At 42.3% G+C, this 25,800-nt stretch overlaps 2 protein-coding genes across 5 annotated transcripts in view; both read left to right on the top strand.

The window, feature by feature from the left end:
• nrip1b (nuclear receptor interacting protein 1b) overlaps positions 1-13,848 on the top strand; it is a 34,510-nt gene extending 20,662 nt beyond the window's left edge. For both annotated transcript variants that reach the window (XM_035178347.2, XM_035178348.2), the window contains one exon: positions 7,652-13,848. In XM_035178347.2, the coding sequence (XP_035034238.1) occupies positions 8,086-11,724 (3,639 nt within the window). In that variant the 5' untranslated portion in view covers positions 7,652-8,085 and the 3' untranslated portion in view covers positions 11,725-13,848. The remainder of the gene's footprint in view (positions 1-7,651) is intronic.
• Positions 13,849-24,762: 10,914 nt separating this feature from the next.
• The window catches only part of usp25 (ubiquitin specific peptidase 25), a 30,506-nt gene continuing 29,468 nt past the window's right edge, over positions 24,763-25,800 (top strand). For all 3 annotated transcript variants that reach the window (XM_047343491.1, XM_047343492.1, XM_047343490.1), the window contains exon 1: positions 24,763-24,981. In XM_047343491.1, the coding sequence (XP_047199447.1) occupies positions 24,775-24,981 (207 nt within the window). In that variant the 5' untranslated portion in view covers positions 24,763-24,774. The remainder of the gene's footprint in view (positions 24,982-25,800) is intronic.

The raw sequence follows: 25,800 nt of genomic DNA, 5'->3' as shown, positions 1-25,800 counted from the left end.
GTGTCTGCGTTCACCTCCCAACCACAGCAGAATAGGTGTGTTAGTATTTGGCTTAGTGTAGTTTTTTTTGTGTTTCTTTTTTTTACGACGACTACCGCTGGATATTTTTTCTCTGTCCTCTCGATCTCCTTCATTACAGTGAAGCAATAGGCCAGTTGCAGTTAGGTGCTGGCCTTGTCTATCTCTCTCTGTCTGCTTTAATAGTCAATAGCTGACTGAGGAGAGACGGACTCATTTCCTGCATGCCTTGGCCCTGCGCTTGTCTGCATCTAGACTGACAATTAGCATGTTTCTCTTGCAGTTAAGACAACCTGATCAATTCCAAAGCATGTACCTCTTCCATTATCTTATATTAACTATTTATTTATTGTTTGTGTATAATTTTCATTATCAGTAAGAATTGACAGGTTGATTACACCTGAGCTGCCTCCCAGTAACTGGAGTTAACCTCTGTTTATAAAACAAGCAGTAGGTTGAGAGATGCAACCCACTGACTTAAACAATAAATATCTGTTCATCTGCTCCTCTACTTTTGTTGACTGAAGCAAATGTATTAAGAAAAAACAGTTTCCTCTTCAGATGCTCCTGATACTATTTTTCCTGCCCAGAACAATCTTTTCACTGTGAAATTTAAATTCAAAGCCAATTACACTGATCAGTTCAGCTTGCCAGTTACGTGCCCTGCGTTGTCAATATAGTCAGTGGCCACCGCAAGCATTTTTATATTCACTGCTTGTCACCGGCCTGGCCCAAATCATGAACCCTCCATTCACTGGCAGAATGTGACCATTGAAAGTTGATTAAGCACAGTCTCATCTAATCCACCTGTTTTACAATGAGGGGTGGGGATGCCCACAATTGATAATAAACAAGGCGGTATGTTTTTTAAACAGACTGGAATCCACTGAACCCTGATGAACTTTGACATTTAAGGTAGAACCGAGTAAGAAAGAGTGCTTTCACACGATGCTTGGCACAACATCGCTACGACTGTTGACGATCAGCCATGGACAGTGACAGACATGTTAGCATGTTGGTTGCTCTAACATCATCTGTGGCATCATATCTTACACCTGATTTTATTTGGGGTGCTCCTCACAAATTTGAAAGTTTTTCCAGACACTTGACTTTTTCACCATCTTGCTAGTGTAGTTATAACTTGTAATGATATAATGTGTGTCATGTGATCAGATGTCACTGTCCCAGTGTCAGTGCTGGTAACATCAGGCGAGAGCTGTGACACACAAAATTATCACTAAAATAAAAAATGTCCTTGCCCGAATATAATTTATCGTTAGTTTATGCACAATTAATGATATACTACAATTTCTTATTATTTTATATGCTATTTGGGATTTCTGTCTTTGTCCAGATTTGCCATATTAATTTCCTGTGTAAAGTATTTAAAGGGATAGTTCACAGAAAAATTTAAATTCACTCATTATATACTCACTACTATGCCGTTGGAGGATTGGGTAAAGTGTTTGAGTCCACAAAACACTTTAGAAGATTCAGGGGTAAACAGCGTTGCAGCCCAACCCAGTGAAATTTAAGTAAATGGCGAGCACTTCTTCAAACGTAAAAAAACAACAGAAAACGCTTCCATTTTGCTTCTGTGGTGTCATCCAAGTGTCCGTAAGCCCCGACATTCAAATTCGACTCGAAACAGTTTTTACACCATGTTTTTAGCCTAAATGTCCAATTATTTCCCCCCTAGTTACTGCTGCAGCTTTAGGTGAAGGGATCTATTGGCAGATATTGAATATAAAATAATCCTGTTTTCACTAGTGCGTTATCATAAAAATTATTTTCTTTACCCTAGAATGGGCCCTTTATATTTAAATGCTAAACTGCTGCAGCTATCGCGAGTTATTGCGTTATTAGCATTTAAATATAAAGGGTCAATTCTAATAAATATATAATTTAGATGATAACGCACTAATATAAACACACTGAACCTTTAACTGGTTCAAATTTGTTCTGTTGCTTGAAAAGTAATCATAAGAGACATGTAACATTAACTTAAATAGCTTTGCCTGTCTAAAGCTAACACTCAGGTTGTGTAACAACAGGCTACAAGGTGTTTCAACGTTCTTTGGGGTGATGGGACGGCAGGCATATTGTTTCCTGTTTCATCAGTGTTATCCAAAACCCTTAGATTTTGTGGAAATATTGTAAGCAGCGGTAACTCATTGTGTTTTTCTAGCAGTGTTGCTCTTAATGGGGCTGTGTACCTAATCCTACCTGAGTTACTGTTAACAGAGATTAATTGTCAGTGTACTTCTCTCTGTCTTGATGTCTGTGCCATCTGCAGCTTGTTGCAGAAGCGTGTCCCTTAATATATTTAAGTGTAGGTTGAGAATAAGATAGATTATCAGTTCATTTTACAGATGTATGGACATGTTTGTGCCGCCTTTGCCATATTGAAAAGTCACAAACTTTTATCCAAAGGTGGTTTTGATTATTAACCTGGATGCTAATGTAGAGTCTGGGACTTTCAGGAATGTTTAGAGTTGGGCTGTTTTTGTCGGTTGCACCAGCTTTTGCTCAGTGAGCTCTGGGTCAGACTCCTAGGTGTAGGACTAATCTTATTGAAGTCTCCTGTTCATTGGCATGTACTCAGCTCTGACCTGCTAACTGGATTGGTGCTACTTGAGAGATTTTGTCAGAAAAGGTTGCACATAATTGTTTTATACTTTATTGGGTTAAATGTATCCAGTCGATTTAAGAGATTCCTTTTAATTGTAAGTCTTGTATTCTTACTTCGGTAAAGAGAGAAGAAAAAAATCCAAACTGTGTTTGTGATGCTTCTTGTGGAATGTCCCTTCAAACCCTGTTGTACAATTTGATATCATTCTCCAACCTCATTCAGAGCAAGCATTAGAATTATTTAAAAACTAGAAAGTAGGTCATGGGGAGCATTATGAAATGGAAAATGATAGCAGAAATATGGCCTCTTCTTTTTCTGTCACTTAGATCTCTGTCGCTTGCGTTATTACTGCAAACCGTCCCAAATTACTCACAGTAAAAAGAAAAAAAGACAAGGTACTCTTTTAACCCAATAAAGGCAGACATCTTGCTGACTCACAGCAATAGCCTTCTTAAGGCCGATGCCAAGGATATTATGGGAATGATTCATTAAAGGCCAAGGTTTTTTAGCTGGTTTTATCCAGCTCTCAGGGCAGCCTGACTGTGGGACATTGGATCTCAATTGCAAAGTGGCCCATTTCCCTCAGACATCACCACTGCAGTCTGTTTCAAGAGCCTCCCTCTGCCTTTTGGCATGCTGGCCATGGGGCAATCAGCTGTTCCTATTTCCAGCACCAGTGTTTACTTTTAAATGTAAAATGTGTGTTGTTTCGGGAGGGAAATGAGCACCACTTTGGACAGACGATGTGAGCAGAAGATTACCTCGGAGCCCAATAGAAATGAATCAGGTATAGATTGATGGCAGCTACGGCTCATTAAGAAAGAATGTGTGTGTGTTTAATAGATGCACTAATTCTCAGCCACTCAGGAAATGGCCCTTGGGCGGGTCTTCCAAATGGCACACAAATATTTACTATGGACTCAAACAGTTTAGTAAACAATGCAAGCCTGGGCATGGGAGGTACGGGAAAGATTGCCTGGGTCGGTGATACGGTACAGTGATATCATCACTGCACTGGCTAGTTTGGCTTGGTGCTCCACCAGAGTCAGCTGGGCTCTGAACTGCTTAGATGACTCATCAGCGTGCATGAATTCCTCCATCCTCTCCCTCAACCCTGAGAACTCTTTGTACTGATGAGGACAGATGAAGTTAAAATCCACCCCCGCACTCCTCTTCAAAGGCCAGATGCAGGCCAGGAACTTAAGCACTCCAGACCCTTTTTGTTCAAGTCTGAAATGTTAGCATTCAGTCATCACATGCATTTCCTCACATCCAAGTGGTCTGAGAAGGATAGTTTCCCCAAAGAATCGCCTGTGTTATTTAACACAAGAGGTCTGACTTTTCAGCATTCACGTCTCACATTTCCTTTATGTCGGGCACATCCATGGCTCTCTGTGTGCACACATGGGGGCGTGTGTGCTTTGCATGACTTGTTTGGTCAGTACATCCTAAGAAGTGGGTCAGAGTGCCCTAGTTCTCAATGTGTGGGCGTGCACGCGTCTGTGTCTTGCATTTCAGTGTTATTTTGTCCTGATTGACTTATCTGCAAAAACATTTTCTTGCTCCAGCTCTCCTGCTGTTCAGTGGCATGTTATTCTCTTGTTTACCTCTCTCAAGGTGAACAAGAGCTTTTAATTCAACTTTCCTCTGGTGCATTTGCTCACTTGTGGAAGGCCTGGAACAACTGCATTTGGTCAGGTAGCTTATGTTTTGTCTTATTTAATCATGTCAGAGCATATTGAATTTACAAATAGCGGTCACACCGTATGTGTAAGTGAGCTACCCCGATGAGTATGTGCAGCAGGGCTGGGCTGCAGATTACATGATATAATAGTGTTTAGGCATCGCCTCTCCTTTTAAATTCCTTTAACCTTGACTCCCCTTAAATGCAGGGAGAACACATCTGCCAGGCTGGTGTCAGACATTAGTAATACACACCGCTCGGGCAGCATTGTCACTTTTTATTAACGCCCAGAGCTTTGCATGGACACCAGCTGTTGCATCAAGTGGAAAAGCCTTAGCGGTATGAATGACCTTGACTTTAACTGCCGCTCCTTTGGCTCTTCCCCTTTTTAATTCTTTTGTTTGGTCTCATACATTTTAAATGGCTTAAATGGATTACCATTCCTGACAATGAAGGTCAGCTAGGAACTGACTTTTTTTAGATAAAAAAATACCAGCAAGTGTGTTCACGGCTGGGGGGTTGTAATGTGGAGGTCAGTGGATGAGATGAAGGTTGTATTTTAAGATGTAATCCGTGGCATCGGCACTGACATATTCCTATGTCTGCCTTTTGTTAATTCTATGACTCTTATGAAGAGTGACCTACAGTGACCCTGTTCTGTTCCTGGTGTCTTTTAAGTACAAGAGGAGCAAAAGAGAGAGTGAAATGGATGAAGAGTAGGCCAGCCAGAGGAAGATGAAGCTTTCACCCCTTCACATAGCTTTCCCTCCCCTCTCACATGTACATGGCTGACTGTAGGGGTAAAAATCACTTTAGAATGGTGCCTGTTCTGTCATTGGCTGACATTGTCAAGGATAATGGATAATCACCACAGAAACCGTAGAGCAGCTCATTGGTGCTGTGGTGTCCCACAGTGGGGGAGGGGGTTGGAGGTCAGGCTTTTTGGGTGCCACCTCCAATGAGATGACATGTTAACAGATGTGTAAGGTCATTTTCAATGTATACTCCTGGGGAGATAATGTAATAGTAATGCACACATCATACACTCTTGGAGGGAAAAGGAGGAGAGGTGTATGCTTTAGGTGCTCAGTATAGAGGACAGTTTTCCCTATATTAAGGTCATTTGTTTGTTGTCAGAGCTCCGTTACTGAGGAGAATATGTTTTTTCTTTCCCTTGCTATAGCATGACTTGACATCGGTTCTGTCATTACATATCTCTCAAGAGGCTGAAGGCCTCCACTTTGTTTAAAGAGTAATTCATACTTAATGTGAGATAGTTACTGCAGTTGCCCTGCTGTATATAAACTAACACTGTGCATGTCTTAGTGTCTCTGTGCTGCCTTGTCTGCTCTGTATTAAAGTTTCTTTGGACAAAAACATAGACAAGGTCAACTGTAATTCCAAAGGTTTACTGCCAGCAGCAGAGAGATTAACAGAATTTCCCATGTTGAGACCGTGTTTTTTTTTCCCATTCACATTTTTCCCTCACTAACTGTATCATGGCATATTAGTTACTCTAACAATATATGTTGAAGGTAAACATGTTTACTGTGCTTATCAAACATGGTGTTACAGGGCATTCTATTATAATTGCGTTAAGCTCACTGGCGGGAAAATAGCCCTAATCCTGAGCATCTAAGATTAGCATGACAGCAGACGTCAGATGGCCCAGTGTGACCAGGTTGGCTTTTGTTGCTGTCAGATTTAGGTCAACAGCTTAAAGATGGCCTTGAACTGTAATTGACGCGGATGGGTCCATCTCAGTTAAATTATGCTATTCTATACAATACTGCATAGTCTGAAATGTCTTATCAGACTGGACATTTGGTTTGAAGAGGTCTTTAAATTGCCAACCTTATTGTTTCTAACTGCAATTCAGACATGCTAATCAGCCTAAATCCAGTTTCTAATCCGGGCTCATTTTCAAGGTGGCATTAAAAGTGCCACTTTGTTGCCCTTACTGTCATGACAACCTGTGAACCTTGACCATGGGGATGGATTTTGGCCTGGTTGGAAGCTTGCTGCCGTGTTGTTTTTGGCCCTTGCTTCTGTTCTTTGTGAGGTATTTAGTCTGGCGGTTGCGTGGGTTGCCATGGCCTCTCGTCATAATCAAGGGCTGCTGTCCTGTTGTGTGACCTGCTATGTTGGTCCACTCAGCGGACACCAAAGGTGAGGACGGCATTGGGAAAGGACACGAACAGCAGCTGAGGCGAGGTGGAAACTCTGTATTAATTAACCTTTATGGGATGTGTCCAGGACTGTCAGAGGTGTCCTGTATCCACGGAAACCAAGCTGACAGGGTTCAGAGCAGAGGTCTCCTAGGGCAGCAGTGCTGACACTGTCATGGCAACTAGCACAACGGTCACCCTAGTGTCACTGGTTCTGCCCTCCTGACAGTGGTGTGGTGTGACAGGTGCACCTGATCCTGAAGCCACCATTACTCCTCAATACATACACAAAAAATACACACGCACTTGACAGTTATGTAGAGCTTGTCTGTCAGCTACTTCCTTGCTGTGATTCTCCCCTGTCGTTGTACTGCATTTAAAAACACAGCTCACATCATATCAGTTCAGGTTTTGGTCTTGTGTATTGGTTTAAAAACAATTCGGCCTGTAAAGAGCTAATCTTGGTAAAGTATTAGCAGCTGGCCAGGTATTAATACAAATAATGCATTTAAAAGATTGATTGAGGTACAAGAATAGCTTTCACCTTAGTCTGTATGTATGAGAGTGTGCATATTCATATTCAGTATCTATGTCTTCATGCACATCTTCATTCTTGTGTCTACGTAGGAATGCTTAAATGCTTATTATTTTGCATGTGGGTGGGTGGCTTCTGCTCTATGCAGACTGAGGGTTTGCTTCGTGTGAGATGCTGCTCAAGTGCATAAGGAGCAGAAGGTGGTAGGGGGGATAATCCACTGAAATGACAAGCTGCATAAGAAATTATTCACAGCTCTCACAAGGCCCTTCACTTTTGAAAGGCATCGCTGTGAGGGGCTTACAGCTCAAGACCTGAATGTTTTCAAGGTAGTGGTCTTGAATTTTCAATTTGGATCCAATCAGGCCTAATCTACATTTATCGTCTGTTCGGTGGCTGTGAAGGGAGAGTGCAGAGAGGAGAAGGAGCTGTGTGCAGTCAATCTGAAATGTTGCTAAGTAACAGAGATGGCAGACAAGGTGGTGAAATGAATGTGATATAGTGCTTTGCAAATCCCTGCTTCTCACACAATTTCTCCTTTTTCTCCTCTTTTTCTCCACCCAACCATCTCTGTTTCCTCCCTTCCTTCTCTTTTCTCTCATTCACTGCCATAGGTCCCCCATGTGAGATCTGCAAAGCTGAAAGGCGCCACTGACAGAACCACATCCAGGCCTTAGGACAGACATCCCAAACATCCACAGCCACGGAATGTGTCAACATCTTTGTGGTGAAATCCTGCCGACTCCTCGCTTGCTACTCACATAAGCCTGGAGCTGGGCCTTCTGGGATCCTACGGTGTTTTACAGGCAGACAACAATGCCTGGGAGGCCCCCCTGCCCCACATTGCCTCCAAATATGGATGCTGTTTTACCACATTGCTAACTCTGCACACTAAAAAGAGGGATCTCCTTCCGGCCAGTGAATCTTTCAGCCCCCGTGCCCTCTTTTTGTTATTTAGGAAGTACATGCCACTGTCTACCAGATGACCTAGTGGACATTTGTTTCCCAGTAGCCGGCTGAACTATACGAGAGGATCCTAGTATTGAACATGACTCATGGGGAGGAGCCTGGCCCTGAGACACACAAGGATTCAGCTGTTTTAACTTATCTGGAAGGTTTACTGATGCATCCAGTGGTGGCCGGGCCTGGGGCCACGGCAGGTGGGAGGTCTGAGGCTGCCCGCAGCAATCAGGAGCAAGGAGACAAAGGGGGTGGGCCTTACCAACTGCCCAGCCATGGGCCCACAGCTCCTAAGACTGGAACCAATGGGCCCACACTAGGTTCTTCACAGCACTTGAAGAAGGCCCGCCTACTGCGCTCTGGAGTCTGGAATGATCCAGGGAATCAGCGGATGAGTTCACCCCCAATAGAACTGAATGGCCAAGGGGGAGGCCTACAAAATGGAGCACTAGAGGGATCTCCTCATGCTGGGGAGAGCACCCTGTTGGCTTCACTGCTTCAGTCATTCAGCTCACGGCTTCAGAGTGTGGCAATGTCTCAGCACTCTAATAAGCCACCCAGTGAGTGTTCCTCTCCATCCAAGGCACCACTTGCAGACAAAGACCCACTTCCTGTGTATGGGACAGCTTCAAGCCGCTTGAAGGGCCTAATGAGAAAGAGCAAACTTCAAAATCACAGCAACACACCTTACAGTCGACGGGTACACAATCAGGACAGGCCACCAGAATCACCTCGGTCAGCGCATAGCGCCACACCTCCCTCTGCACCAACAGCTACTGAATCGGTATCCTGTGCGGAGCGTCTAAAGGCAGTGGCCAACATGGTGAAAATCCGTTCCAGTCCAGCACCTTCACCCAAGCCCAGTGTAGCCTGCAGTCAACTGGCACTGCTTCTGTCCAGTGAAGCCCATCTTCAGCAGTATTCCAGAGAGCATGCACTCAAAGCCCAGCTCTCAGGAAGATCTGCAAGCGAGAGACTAGCTGCCATGGCAAACCAGCAGCATGGCCAGGACATAAGACCACCTAGTGTGGGAGGGAGTCTGCCTGGAGCTGCAGACACCTTAAGCTCCTTAACAACCCAAAACGGAATGACAACCACAAATACAACAACAATATCCTCTCGAACAGCCCTGTCAAGTCCACAGAGCCCCTCTTTGCAACGTGGCCATAGCCAAAGCTCCCCAGCCACTCCCCCAACTCCTCCAAGCCACACTCACAGCCAACAACCTAAGGAGAAGCGAGGCTTTGACTCACGTCCAACCCGTCCCCCACAGACATGCAGCAGCTTGCTCCTACTGCTACTCAACAACCACAACAACCAGAAGCAGCTGACCAAGAATGGGCACCTGGAGGATAGTTGTGGCATTCTGCCACCAAGCGGCTCCTCTTCAGTCACATCGGACAGCGAGTGCTCCACCCAGGAGAGGAGCCTGACCAAGGATAGCAGTGATGCGGAGAGTTCCTATTCGAGTTGCTCTCCTATTGACCTCTCAATGAGAAGCCGGGCCAATACACAACGCACAGGGCCGAAAACTACCACCCCCTCTTCCTCCTTCTCCTCCTCCTCGTCCACCTCTACCCTCTCTTCTTCCACAACGTTGTTTTCTTCCACCCCTGTTGCATTCTCTCCTCAATCTTCAGCTCAACCCTCCGCCTCAAACCTTTCACCACCCTTGACTGTTGCTTCCTCTGTCTCCAATGCTATTTTCTCATCTTCCACCTCCTCTATCTCTACCTCCTCCCTGGACAAATTAACAGAATCTTTAATAAACAAGTGGAAGCCAGAGGCATTGGGATCAAAGTTGTCCATGAACAAGGAGTCTGAAATGAGCCCAGACCTAAAATCCCACCCTAAGGTCACACTAATGCAGCTTCTTCTTGAACGCAGAAATAATGAGATGGTTAATAAAGGTGCAGTTAACCAGGATTCGCCACTTGATATAACTATGGCCACCATGTCTCAAAGCCCACCAAAGGGACTGGTGCCCTGGGATGACACCAGGACAAAAAGCCCCACAGATAAGCCCGTAGCCCCAGCCCCACCCCACTACTCAGTTAATCGTGACCACAGTGGTGCACTGTCCCCATACTCCTACCCCTCTCCCCATGTTCAATCCAGCCCATTGGACTTGTGTAAATCTAAAACCTTCCCTGCTGAGAAGGCCTCTGAGCCTGCCTTCAGTGCCAGTAAACTGTTGCAGAATTTGGCTCAGTGTGGCACAGCTTCATCCTCCCCACCCATCCCCTCCAGCAAAGGACTGGCCCAGGAACCTGATGCCAACAGGCCCCTTGCTCTTTTGGAAAGGCTCAATGCTCCAATCCACAGGACCACCACCACTCCACTCTCCGACAGACCCTCCGGCAGTGGCACTCCTTTCAGTCGTAAGGAAGCTTCTCCTCCTTCTCAAATTGAGAACCTTCTTGAGAGACGCACCGTACTGCAGCTCCTTCTAGGAACAGGCTCGGCTAGCGCTACAGTCAGCCGCAAAGATAGGCCCAGTGGGAGGAGGAGTGTGGAAGTGGCAGGGGTATGCTATGAGAAGAGTCCTGGTACCTCCATCATGTCTGACACTTCAAGTGCTCCTTTGGACATAAAGGTCAAAACGGAGATCACAGAGGGAATGGGACCGTCATCTGCCATGTCTGAGGACTTAAGTGGCAGGAAGAGACCTAGTGGCTATGAAAAGAATAGCCCCCTCTCAGATTCTCAGCAGGACTTTAAAACAGAACCACGGCCTGCAGAGGTCATAGCAAAATATGGCCTCCTTAGCCAGCTGCTGAAACAACAGACTGCTACCTACTACACCAGTGCTGCAATGCAGACTGAGTCTCAGCCCAGACAGGTTAAAGAGGAACAGAGGGAGTATCCAAGCCCCAGTCCTAAAAAGAGACGCCTCTGCCCTGATCACACTGATAGTTTGAGCAATACCAGCTGTTCAAGAGCAGTGGACAGTAATGACACAAACATTTTTGCCTCTTCTGCTGTTCAGGAAGAGCCTGACTACCAGAGGAGTCTGAAGGAAGAGGTGGCTCCACCCAGGAGCCCACCAAGTGAAACCCCTGCCAGAGAGAGTCGGGGCTTCAATGTGCTCAAACAGCTGCTGCTCTCTGACAACTGCCTGAAGGAGCTGTCCCAGCAGCCCCGGGGGGCAGCCAGTCCTACTGTCCTGCAGGCCAATGGCAAGGCCAATGGCAGCATTCTCAGTCAGCCTGCCCATAATCACAACTTCCTTCACCTACCTGGGTGGCACCCCCATGGCTCCCTTAACTCAGGGCTTCAGAGTAATCTCAGACCACTGCCCACCCCGCCTGCAGGCGACAGCCCTATCCGCAACCCTTGGAGCCGCCACCCAGCTCCATGGCCTGTCAGTCAAAAACGGGACCCCCCTACTCTTGTCAAACAGGAGCCTGAGAGCCCTGTGCGATGGGGTAGTCAGGAAAATGAGGAGGAAGAGGAGGAGGAGGAGGGCTGTGACTCAAACCTGGACTCTCCTCGGCTCTCACGTTCCAACCCCATCCTGTATTACATGTTGCAGAAGGGCAGTATTCAGCTGAGGAAAGAGGTGAGGGATCAGGCAGTAGGGACCCAGTCTGTGGTCAAAGTTAAAGAAGAGCCAATCAGTGACATGCATGCCTATGAACACAGTCTGAGCTCCACCCCGCAATCACCAACCCACAACGACAAGCACAGCCACGAGAGCCAGGGGCTGAGCCGATTTTCTGAGTAGAAGTTATATCATCAACAGAAAAATAACAAGTGGAAATCAAAACCATTGACTCTGTTTTTTCTTTTTTTAAATGACTTGCCAAATTTGTTTGATGAGACAAATAACAAAGAATGCAAAGCTGAAAACAGGCCTGTCTTAGCAAAAATGTCTAATTGATACAACCAAAACTACATTACTGTCTCAAATTTAACCTTTACCATCAGTGATTATCATGCACTACATATTTTATTTTGTCAGATATGAAGTCCTTTACAAATTGGCCTTGTTTTATACTGAATTGCACACATATCACTATCCATGACTTCTTTGCTGCCTGCCCTAAAACATTTAGAGAGAACATTTCAAGTGACATTTATAATTAATGAGTCCAAAATTGTTCATGCTCAGTTCAGTGGACATTTATTTATTTTCTCCATCAGAACACTTTCAGAGAGACAGAGTCCCATCAATTTTAGATAAGAATCCAAATAAAGTCATTCTCGAACAGTCACAGCAGTCTATTACAACAATGTACATGAGACATTCATCCAAAGGACGTTGAAAACAATATTAACACTGCAGTTGCTTCGGTGAAGGTCTTACCATGAGGAATGCTTTGTCTTGCTTTTTATAAAGATTCATGGTGTGGTATGATTGCCAATGAAGTGAGTATATATCAGCAGAAGTTTTAATGGTCACAACTCATTGTATTTTACTTTGATTTGAATTGAACTTCTAAGGCTAATATTCGACAGTGCAAATTCAGGGTAATGATGTTTGTGCAGTTTTCAGCAGGTGGGTCAACAGAGCGTGTGTGGTACTTACAGTTGAGCAACTGTGTGTAAACAGGTTTCTAGAGCAACAGTTAAAAGGCTGCAGTGTCTGAGAAACTTATCTTACCATCCTGGGTAAACCCACACCACTGTTTTTTTTCATGCACACAAAAACTTTGAGTGTGAAGCACATGGCCTTTTCTTTTCATTTCATAGAAAGGAGCACCCAGAGTTTGCACTATTGAACCTGAGTTTCTCCGTGTGCTTTTCAGCATAATTTGATGGCATGTAATAAAAAATGTCAGTGTTGTTATCTGTTGAGAATTTGACAGTTTGTGATTTCTTTTTTTTCCATCATTTTTTAACTGTTGTGGTTTTTGGACATCTTTTCTTTTTGTGGCTCTCTCTGTCTTTTAAATCATAAAATGTCAAAAGAAATGCATGATAATAAAGAGAAGACCACAGGTACATCTTTGTTTCCAAAGCAGCTGGATGTGTGTACCTGGCCAACAATCGCCAAGACATGTTGGTGTCTTGAGGGATATCTGGTATCTAGCTCCTTACTTTGATTGAACTGTATTCTTTTCAGTTACTTTCACACACTGCTTTATCCATTTAGTCTTGTGATCTTTTTAATACATATACCTATGAAGTATGTCTCTTCGATTAATACATTTTCACAACGGTTAAATATATTTGTGTAAATAGTACTTTCAGTATGAAAGATGACTATTTTGTAATGTTTAAGAAAAGATATGACCCTAGTTTTTAATGCCCTGACATGTAAATATGAATTATATGCGTACAAGTGTACATACAAAGGCAGAGGATGCTATGCCCATCTTTTTTTGGTTGGTTTGTTCTTTGCATGTGTCTCTATGTGGTAAATGATAATCTATCCTGCGCTGTGTTGTGTAATAATGTCTGACTCTCCTCACTGCTGCCTGTTGCATGCAGACGCATGGGAACTACCTGTGTATCCCTACTGGTGATGGGGGAAAATGTCAAGTCTTAAAATAGGTCTTTTTTTATCACACAGAGAGGTTCGTTTAGAATATGATCAGTCTCTAAATAACCACAGGCTGTTGAGCAAGTTGATAAAATGTGTGAAAAATAAACGTGCATTGAATATTTTTGTGATTTTCTTTTCTGTTACTGGTTAACAAAGCTCTGTGAAAGAGCTTTAGTGGCGGATTGACGTACAATCATGGATCTGCATTGTGCATCTAAGAAATACATTTGTAGCAACAAATATTAAAAAAAAGATGTTTCATTTTTTCATGTGAAGACCTGAAACATTATTTCATTTTTTATGTTTTCATTTTTGGTGTTCATTTGCACTGATATCTCAAAAATAAAGTACTAAAATGCATGACCTAGTATGAATGTGTTCCTCTTTTTCTAGTTTGCCATTCAGAATATTTGTTAGACTATGTTATCTAAGGAAAACGTTTAGGTACAACCATAAACCATAAAATACGTTTGTATTTGTCAAGATTCTTTTCAACAATACATGTGTTGAAATATTTACTCTTGTTCAAGGTTCAAGTGTAGCCCAGTTTTCATGTGAGTGGCAGGTTTTAGAGAACATATTACAGTAAACTTAGTCAGCCAATAGGGAAGTTATCACACACATCCCAATATCAGACTTGAGCCTCACAATATAGAATTGTATTATTAACAAAGGACATCAAAGACTAATTCACTTTTGTGTAATCAAAGACTGTGGTCCATTAGAGTGACAGGATGTCCTGTATTTGGCCCAAAACTTCTGCTTCTGACTTGGCTGCTGTTCACTGCAGTGCTGAATTAACAAAGGCAGGAAAGACACTGAGAGGAGGGAGGACACATAGAGGTCACCAGATGTACGCTGAAGGCCCAAGGATGTGCCTTACAAAATGGAACACATATCTTCTATTTAGAGCCCGAAATAGATCTCATTGTACAGTCAATACCAAACCTGAGTTCTTGTGTTCACTCTAGAAAGCTGTCCACTTTGTGATAAATTTCTCGACTTGAGAAAAACAGCCTGTAGCGTGAGACCTCTGAAGGTGAAGATGAGTTCAAGCTAAACTTCCCTGGCACTGGGTTTGAATATGAAGTCCAGTGAGTGAACAGACAGCTTTTTGTCTGCAGTGCGCTTTTGAAATCGGCAGCGCAGTTCCTCAGCCCTGACTTCCCTTTTTATTTAATCCTCCCCATGACTGACTGCACTCTCTTTCAACTCCCTGTAACCTTTCCCCTCTGTGAACTTCTCCATTTCGAGATTCTTATCAAGGCTGAACCGCCAGTAACCTCTTGATTTCCTCTGACTGTTGAAGCAGCGGCAAACATAAAGGCGGGAGCTGCAAGTTTAATCCGAGGTCAAGGTGTAAAACTTGACAATCGGCTGTTTGTCTGTGGCTTCTCTCTTTAATTTCCTGACCTCAGCATGAGGCCAAAAGGATGTGAGCGGCGCACACCAGGCCACCAATGACTCAAGGACCCGGAAGTCCCACAACAGACATCTCATAGTTATGAGGCCCAAAAGCGATTTCCTGGAGTTACAGATGCTTATTCTCTGACAAACAACTTAATGACGGCACTTAACATGCTCGGTCATGGGTGTATCAGCATGGGAACGCATTCGACTGTTTAAAACACCAGCTTCTCTCGCACTCCGATTTTAGTGTTAATGAGTGACTTTCTTGTGAGGTGCTTTGTTTACTCACATGGAGACCACACTGAGCTAACACTTGTCACTAGTTGTCATGGTGATTGGTGTGATAAACATGCTCACAGATGTTCGATCACCCTCTCCTCATACAAGTGTTTGAACTTCGAGCACATGGTATGACCTCATATGTTACGTGAACACACAAACACACACACACACAATGCAATTAGCATTTTATGGTCCACGTGACCCCATTTGGAGTGTCGTAAATAATGTGTGAATAAAATGCTGAAAAAAACAGATTCTCTGCCTAAAAGACACCAGTAAAAATCAGGCAAAGTAGTTTGCCTGGGGTTAAAGCTGCTGCTGTGTCTGGATGAGTGTAAAATACATGAGAGTGGCGCCTCAAGTCAGACAACAAAAAAAAGAGGTTAAAGTAAACACCTGGGGAAACTCCTGCGCCGAGAAAGGAGGTCAAACCGGTTTATTTTCTCAACCTTATACCATTTCCCCAGTGGCCCTTCGCTTTTGAAGATGTACCTCTTTGTGAAGTCTGTTCCTTAACCTCAGGGGTCATGACCTCTTCCACCCCCCCCCTCACCATGACCTGGCTGATCCTGTTTCCCGGGACAGGATCAACTGTTGGCCTGCAGCTGTGGCACCCCGCCTCCCTCCCTCCTCACACACACACACACACACAAACCAACAACACCACCAGCACCTTCCTCCACCCTCCCCTCCCCGGCATTACACTCAGACCATTCTTCTAACGTTTCATAAATATGACAAGTGGCAGCATGGCTTGAGTCCTCTTTTTTTCTCTCACGCTGACAGCCTCTCAACCCGTGCTGCTTCCTGTGGCCTCCTAGTCTACATACATAAAGCGGTAATTAGTCATGAATAAGCAATAAGCTTGATGTGGAGCACAAGAGTGGAAATAACAAGTGAAAAGACAACTTTCTTTAAAAGTGAGCTGGTTGTAATGCATAAGATGAAAGTGCAAGAATGGACTTATATTTTATTATAGTTGCTAAAGTCAACGATGGCTGTTTTGTAAAGCTCTCCCACTGATAGCCCTGCGCAAGCATGTAAACAGTCCCGATGTAATATTCATGATGAGTGAGAGTCCCTGCAGTCCACAGAGCAGCCTGTCAGCTTGGGGATCTTGGCTGACATTGAAAGAACATGGATGATACTTGCCATGTCCGACAAGCACAAGAGTAAATGTTTTACAAACTGGCTAGGGAGAACGAGCAATGTCAATCTCCGCTCTGCCAGTGTCTTCTACCTCTGCAGATCTCTCCTCTCACACGCTGCTGCTCATACACTACGTCTGGAAGAGAGAAGCAAATCCCCTCTGTGGTCATTATTTTCAGAGGTGATTCATTTCACTCTTGACTCCGACCTTAACTCGTTCTCAGTTTGAACTTAGAGAGAGCAAACAATCAACTGTCATCTCGTTAATTTCGAACTCTTTCATGTGAAAAGTCTCATCCTCAGGAAATGTATAGGCCACTCATTTGCTGGAGGTTTCATCAGAAACAACACTGTGGTTGATCTACAGGGTCGTGAACTTTTTAAGTCAATATTTGTCAAAATCCCCAATTGAATGAGAAAGGGCAGCTCAGTGTCAGCCGGTCTGGCAAAGACGAGCTCAGGATGTGAACCCTGTGCTCCGGGGGTTAAGGGCCATTTAAGATGAAGCATGCCAAATTTAACTGTGAGCTTTTGCTCTGATGTTCCGCTCAGTGTGAAGTCTCTCGGGGAAAAGAATAATGATAATAATCCGAAAAATGCATTTGGCATTCAGAAGGTATTTACATACATTTCAAAAACAAGAGCACTTGAAAGTTTGACAGTATTTAGAGGAGGATGAAGAAAAGACTGTTGTTCAACAATTATTGGATGTACTGCCATTAATGGCAAGTGTAGCTACCATAGACTGTAAATAAAGATGGATGACATCACAGCTCCTCAAAAGTCAAGCCAAAGCATCACAATCGCCACCTGGTGGCTGGCTGCTGTACAGGTCATACATCCTCCTCCATGTTAACAGATGGGACATGGACCAAACGTAAATGTCAATGTACACGTCAAATGTTTTTTTTCTCAAAGATGTTCTCTGTCATTTTGTGTACCCTGGATCATACCACACTGACCTTTGTTCATTTTCACATTAAGTTTGGTTTTAATGAGTTGTTTGATGCAATAAAAACATGATTAAACGTCAATCCTGATGTTTCATCCATCCGCAGATCGCTACTGTCAACCATGGCTCCAATTACGCAAGATGGCAGCATTCCTATCCTGGATATTTCTGCTTCATATCTGGATAGTGGAACGAAGTGGAGTATAAACTTCTATGGTTGTTACGTTTATAGTTGTAATGGTTGTAAGCTACGATAATAAACCTGTTAAACATTAGACCTGCACCAGTATGTAAGCTCTGTGATGTTGTGAGCATGTTGCAATGTGTTTGTTGGCCTTTAGTTTAAAGCATCACGGAGCCTCACAGAGCGACTGGCATGGCTGTATACTGAGAAGGATGTGTAATTTCTAATCCATTTTACTGAACATAGGAGCTACACTTTGAGAGATTATTGATTATATCTTGAACATGCATCCAGACTCATATAATATACCATATGTAGTGGAGACTTAGAAGGAATTTATTAAAGGGAATTTTTTGGGAAAATGAAACCTATCACTATTGTGACATGTAAGATTCCAGTGAATAATTTCTAATAAGAAACATTGCTTCATGTCTTCACTCCGAGACTATTCAATATCCGTCCAAATGTTAAATATGGTAACAATCTTTCCGGCTGTTCCGTAGTTATGGAGTCGTATAACAGCCAGAAGGAACATTTTGATGCCACTTTGACCTTTTGGTCATCACCAAATGTCATCACCTCATCATTGTATCCTATTAGGGTTTAAGTTCTTGCATGATGGCCAAAAACAGGTTTTGTGAGGTCACAGTGAACTTGGCCTTCGGCCTTTATGTGGATGTTTGTGCCAAAGAAAGATTTCCCGTATATATATCGTGCTCATGGGAAGGGGACAGATGTACGGACAACCCGGAAACATTAAGCCTCTGGCCACGGCTCCTCGCAGGCATAAAATATCATAATAAATACTAAAGGCAGGTTATTGCTGATGAATGGGGGCTGACAAGTGGAGGTGGTGGATGTCTACCATTATAAAAAATTAAAAGCAAGAAAATGGCTGAAACGGTCACAAAGAAAGATCTTGTCAGGATGCCCTACATCCAGCCATGACAGGGTTTAACTACTCCATTCTTTACTCTGTCATAAAATCAATGCTCATATTGCACTCTGACAAAAAAACAGCAAAGGGAAAGGACACAATCAGTGTTGTTTATAATTAAGTGAACTGTGTTTTATTGCTACCATGAATCTTTCCAACAAAATACATTGATGTGTGTTCTCTGACTGACTGTGTTTCTGGCTGTGCTTTTATTCCGCTCAGGTAAGATGGATTCAGATTGTCTCCGTGAGCATCTATGACAGACGTTTGTATTTGATATTAAATGTGGGGATCAGCAACTAAAATCTCTGCGTGACACAGTAATTTCCCCCGGGCCGCAAGACACACCGAGGCTTATCTTGTGTTATATGAAGACCAGGACTTCATAGATGGTCCCGTGCTTTCGTATGAGGAAAAAATGCTCTCAGATGACACATCATTATTCATGGCTTAATGTTTTATGACAGATAAATATCCTGTTGGGAGATTTTAATTCAGCAGTGTTGAAAATAACTTCACTGGAGACTGGCGTTTGGCTGTTATATTGATGGACTGGCCACTACCTCCAGGAAGGCAAATTCTGAATTTGCAACGGTGAGACGCCATGTGTGACCTCATTACTTTTCTGATGTGCACGCTAACCTCACATTAGAGACTGTGTCAAACTATATGTAATATGAAGTTGTACACCTTGTGCCTTAAAATAAAAGGTGCACGATAATGAGTTTCGGTATGTGGAGAAACTGGACGCTGCCTGCTTCAAGAAGAGATCCTCACACTTACATAGGGATTGTGCCAACTCATTTAGACTTAAAGCCATTATGTGATGCACTACTATCATAAAAAAGGATCTCAACTCCATTTCATACAGTATAGTGACCAGCACAATGCTCTGTTACAGAGTGTGGATAATATTGAAGGATATGTCGTCTGCCAGAACCAGAGGGATGTAATTGCTGCAATCCCTTAGTTAATAATAAAAAGAATGCTTTACTCATAATAACTCCGCAGTGTCCATCTACAGCCTTGGAGCCCGGCCGGTCCCTGAAACCCCTCAGTAACAATACGGACTGTGAGGCATGGGCACAGACAGACTCAAGGGGGCAGCACAGAGAGGACGGCCATGGATGCATTTCAACATTTTGTTTCCAAAACATTGTTGCAATATAACGTGTATACAGAGAGTCTGCATGGAGCCATCTCAACCTGGTGTGTTTGCAACGGGACTTTTAGCGTCAGACTGGGAGCCATGGTTTGTGACGATGGCTAAAAAATTAGAATCCTGGGGGAAATGTCTGCGCCCTTACTTCTCACACGTGGGAAGTGTGGTATGGTTTGTTCACATTTATGCAGGATACTCAGGATCTATACATTTCGATTACATTCTCAACCTTTTTTAACCCATTCCTTTCTATTCTGCAAAGCATGCACTGAGTGAACCAAACTAGAACTAACATTAAACCATTAATGATAGACAATACTTCTTCTGTTCCTATGACACAGTAAGTAAAACAGTGTGCTAATACATTCAGTGTGCAGGCTAAAGGTTAAAGATACGGTAGGAGGACAGGACAAGTAAATATTCTGCGTATCTATATCATCAAGGAAACCAAAATCTACTCATGCGCCGCAGATGAATTTGAAATTCAAATTGGAATCTCAATATGCAGTATGTGGCCTAAAAGGTCCCCCAGTACAGAAACATCCACGATCTATGAGGTTTATCAGTTAAATCTATATATCAGGATACTGATGGTGCCATTTTAAGCCTTTGATAAATTGTAAATGGTCTGTATTAATATATCACCGCTCAAAGCACTTCACAGTACAGTTTTACCATTCACCCAAACATCCCACAAGTGCATCTATGTGCAGCACTTTCTCTATCACACATCGCTCACACACTGGCGCAGCCATCAGAACCATTGGGGGTATTTTGGGGTTCAGTATCTTGCCCAAGGACACTTCAGCACCTCGAATGGAGGAGACTGGAATCGAACTATCTACCCGCTGGATAGTGAACCACCCTAACCCACCCTTCTTCGGAACAGCACTCCTGTGACGAAATATACTGTATTTTACGAATTTCACTTGCATTGATTTTATAAATCTTTATCAACGTGCAGCTGTGACGTATAGTGGACTTTATGTGTGGTGGATTACTGAATCAGACAGAGAGCAGGGGGGATTTTAAATATCCTGGTGTGAGTGAAGCTATTATCATACAGCCCTCAGGCTCACTTTCAGGATACGTTTTGATCTTCAACAAACAAGCCTGAGCTCTTTATATTGGCTATCAGCTTGTCAGCCAAGGATCTATTCCGACTGCAGCGGCTACTGTTTGACTTTGCCAATTGATTCATCAACTTATTTTCTGATTAGTTTCCTGGCAGCTTCTGAGATTCTCTGACAGATAGCTCTACCTCCTGCCTTGAGGTCAAACTGTGTGTGAGATGTGTCTGCTCAGGAGATGTTTTACTGTCAGTCATGATTTCATTGTGCCTCATACAGAAGTATAGGATATTGATTACGGTGCAGTGATGAACATTGGAAATAGGCTTTTTGACTTATAATGTCACTTGTTTACCAAATTGAGTCATTTTCATGAGTAATTTCATTTTCCACAGTCCTGCTGTGACTGTGTGTCATTATGCAAGCTGGAGAGGATAGAAGGATGTTGCCCTCTGCTGGTCAAAAGCTGAATATCAGTGCCACACTAAGAAGCTTATATTTGTACTGAATGAATCATTAAGGCCATGCCAAAATAATATATTGATATGTCCAATACATATATGTGTATATATGTAAATATCCAACCAGAATCAAAGTTAATAACTCTTATAATAAACCTGAAAAATGTATGCTGATGACACCATCTTTCTTACACTCCTGTTGTTTTTCGCAAAATCCTTCCACATAACACCACAAAGTTCTGACTGCTCCCATTAATATTTATATGCACTACTTAGATGACACAGTTCATGTTAACAAAGCACGCTGACTGCTTCACTTATAACTATTACAACAATGCTATTCCTGAACATCTAAAGGATGACCCAGTTCTGTGTGAGAGGACTGTTCTCTCCCATCTTGCACTGAATTAATAACAGCTGACAGATCTGAATGCCCAGTGTTTGGATGTTGGTGTTATTTTATCTGTCTGAATAATTAGGCCGGGAAATTGAACGTCTGAATTTGTCTTTTTTACACACTCGCACTGCAGGAATGTCCAGAAATCAACACTTTAAGTAACCTGAGAATTGACAGAGGATTAGTGAGTGATGAAGGTAACAAAAATATCATCGTATTCCAAATTATTCAGGGAACTGTTCCAACACAACATTTTGAAATTAACTCACCACAATGACAAGGAAATAAGGACTGAATAATAGACACACAAATTACTTGTAAAATGAAGAGTGATCTACAGAGGATCTGCACCTGGAGCAATTAGATAAATATTGTAGAGTAAAATGTTCTTTTACTAAAAACGTGTTTTTCCTAAAATGTTGGAAATACTCAAAGGACAAGGATCCTCTCAAAATTAGACTTTAGTACAATACTTGAGAAAATGTACATCCACCTAAAAGATCAGCTGTGGTGTTGTCGTAGCTTTGGAAGTGATCTGCATCTGAATCTGTACACAATGAAATCAAATGGTATTCAAATAGCAAGTCTGTTTAGTACAATGGTGAAGTTCTACAAGTTTGTGATCTTGTTATTTTGCCTCTCGGAGGCCAAAGAGTAGCTCCTGAATTAAAAAAGGAGCTGAAAAAAAAGAGCAGAAGACAGCAGGTGTGTATTTCCCTGTAGATGAAGAGCAAATACTACGGTTGTAGAAGCCTTCAACTAACTACAGTAAGATTATATTGTGAGAACAATTAATTAAAGAGAATAGCCAGAGGGAAAATTAAATAATCTATAAGGTCAATAACCAAGCACTGAAGTGGTTCACTGGTGGAATTTGAGGAAATCAAACACAGATCATGCATTTATTCATTAAAGATCTACCAAATGTTCAGAAGATAACACACTGGAACTTCTTTATATACAACATCAGCTCATTTTGCTTCAACTCCTCATTCATATGAACAATATGCATATTTTTACACTGTTTATCATGTTATATAAAATTAAATAAAGCACTTCTTTCAGTATGACCTGACAGTGACTGACATTTTTTAATTTGAAATCAAAAATATCCAATCATTATAGCCTACACATTTTCAATACAAAATGAAGCAATTATTTCACAAATACACCCCCATTTACTGCTGTCGTCATAATATCATAATAACTAAATTGGCCAAATCTCTTTGCATTTTGGTTTATATGTTAAGTTATTATCATCACACAAAGCAGCTAAAGTAAGTATATTGTTTTCATTCTTTATATATGAATGGTTGTTTGTCTCTGTGTGTTGGCCCTGTGATCAACTGGTTACGTCTCCAGGGTAGACCCCACCTCTTGCCCAATGTCAACTGATGGCTCGATCTCTCACCACGACCCTCAAAGGTTAAATGGTATAGATAATGAATGACTGGATGGATGGATGGATGGATGGATAGTTATCATTTCATTGGATGAAATGATAACTATCTAACTGAACTAACTGACGGATGTGTTAAATTCTTGATGCTGCTTCCTCTGTGTTAAAAACAATGTCTATAACAACCAGTTTGTAAGAATTCCCAGGAAACTGAATTACCACCAAGAAAACCCCAGGTATGATCAAGGATTTGATCCATAGAAATAAAAAAACAAATAAAAGACAATACCTGCTGAGTCTGCACAACTTCTTAAACCAATGCTAATGAATGGGAAATACAATACAAGCACACACATACAAATACATATACAACTGAAATGGTACAATTGGTATTCAAACTTATTTAATTTGCAACATATTTGGAATCAATAAAAACATTAAATAACACAGCTTTTGTATTAAAAGTTACACCACACACCCACAATAGAAATATTATTCCTAACTCAAAGTCTCATTTTAGTGTTGCATTATCAATGTATTATTAGTTTTACTAGTCTGCGCCTCTCTCATAATTGTCACGTTATAATAATGTCATCATTTAGTCAATAAATAAAATTAAACTCACAATAGAAATATTATCCTCATCAGGTCTCGCAATCTCATTTTACAGTGGCATTATCAATATATTACTATTTTGATGGGATACCTACGGTTGTCGAGTTACAATCAATAAAATATTATCAATACAATTTTATTTGTATAGCCCTTATTCACAAATCACAATTTGTCTCATAGGGCTTTAACAAGGTGTGACATCCTCTGCCCTTAACCCTCAACAAGAGTAAGGAAAAACTAAACAAAAACAACGTTTAAATGGGTAAAAAGAAAGTAGAAACCTCAGAGAGAGCCACATGGGAGGGATCCCTCTCCCAGGACGGACAGAAGTGCAATAGATGCCATGTGTAATGGAGAACATCAGAAAGATAAAGGTATTTGCAGCATTGATTAGAATAAACACTTTGTAGCATAATGGAAGGTCAATGAATTGATGGATTATTGTCAGTAATGGTCGAGTATCTGAGGAGAAATATTATATATCAAGCAGTCTTGTAATCATAGTCCATGGTCAGCAGCCACCACCATCATGATCAACAATGAATCCATCATTTAGTTCATCAATAAAACTCACCTGTGCTCAGAAGTTGAAATGTTTGATAGTTGAACATTTTAACAAGGTAGCACATACATGAATATTTAAAGCTGCATGCAGCACCTGTAACAGCTCTCTAGTTTGAGTTCTATATAAAATTATCTGCAAACACGTTTGCCTTTCCATTTTGAAAATGTTGAGAGGGGCTTGATTTACTGAGTGTATTAGTAATAATGTACTTATATGAGTTCATGGTATTCAGATCAAACAACACATGTTCACTACATAGAGTAAATCTATTTAATTATTTCCTCACCCATTTTTTATTGCTTTATCTACAACATTGCAGATATGTGCTCGGTACAGATATTAACCAGCTAAATTGACTTACCTCGTAAAATAGACACATAGATAAATAAACATCTATTCGAAAAAATAAAACAATACATACATTATGTCAAAAATAATTTATAGCATAGATAGAAAGAATAGAAAAGAAAAGACAGAGATGGGGGCAGTGCATTATAATTATTATCAACACCATCAGAATTGTTATTATTATTATTATTAGTAGAGGTAGTAGTAGTAATAATATTACTAGTAGTAGTATTAGTATTATTACTATTAGTATTATCCTTGATTTTTGCAAAAAGTCTCATCCATGACGTAAATGCAGTTGAGACAGACATGAGCAATTGAGTCCTGATCCGAGCCTGGGAAGAGCAATGTTTTCATGCCTGCAGACGAGCTGCGGTACTCAGTCCGTCATGGCGCCCGTGATGTCGCTGATGAAGGAGGGGACCTCATAGCTTCGTGTTGTATATCGCGCCAGTGCAAATTATCCCGTGCGTTTAGCTACTCTGGGTTGAAATACTTTAAATTCCCCTGTGAACCGGCCATGACCGTGGAGCAGAATGTCCTCCAGCAGCATTCTCAGAAGGTAATCTCACACAGGCTAACTTGGCGGCTAGCTAACTTTAGCCCAACTGCATCTGTACATAGTTCCTGGGCTCACGGGGTCTGCAAAGACAGATACAAAGCCCCCGTGGTCAGTTCGGTTCCCTTTGACTTGTTGTCTCGGGATTACGGGACAAACATTGACCGCGGCGAGGAGCCGTTTGTTAACAGCAAGTGAATTTGATGCAGCTAGGCCCAACGCTTCTCCAGCGCAGACCGTTCTCCTATGTTATGCTAGCTGTTAGCCAACCGTAGCTAACGGTGCCACGCAAAGTTGGGTTAAACGGTCGCGTTGTTCGACTAACTTGCTAAATCATAGGTCGGCGTGAACTGTCACGTAACCTCCTGCTAGCGTTAGCATGCTGAGCTAACGGTGTCGTCAACCGAAATACAGGCCAAGTGGCAGTGACCGATTTAACGTTAACGTCGTCAGCTTCTTAACTCGAGTCTTTTATTTACTGAAGACATGTTGGCGTGTCAGCTGCCACCGGCGGTGACGTGCGGTTCGAAGCAGCGCGTGTGTTTGTGTGTCCCAATGTTTCCCCGGTTACTCATCACATTCTGTATCTGATATCTTTGTTTACAAAGTGTGGCCAGCGGCGGAGGCACCGCGTCCCGAGGCTGGGTGGGGATTGGGTGGCCTCATAGCAAGCCAAGTGTGTGACGGTTCAGCAAAACATAACGATCAAGTTTACATTTGATCATAAGTCGGTTTACAAAGCACATCAAATGTCGATTCCGTGTCTCCGAGGCTCCTGTTTCTGAGATTTACTGAGCGACCACCAAGCTCAGCATTGCGCTG

Source organism: Hippoglossus stenolepis, chromosome 15 (genome assembly GCF_022539355.2).
Source record: "Hippoglossus stenolepis isolate QCI-W04-F060 chromosome 15, HSTE1.2, whole genome shotgun sequence".
Classification (NCBI taxonomy): domain Eukaryota; kingdom Metazoa; phylum Chordata; class Actinopteri; order Pleuronectiformes; family Pleuronectidae; genus Hippoglossus; species Hippoglossus stenolepis.
Note: the sequence above shows the minus strand (reverse complement) of the source record. Positions and strands in the feature narration are given on the sequence as shown.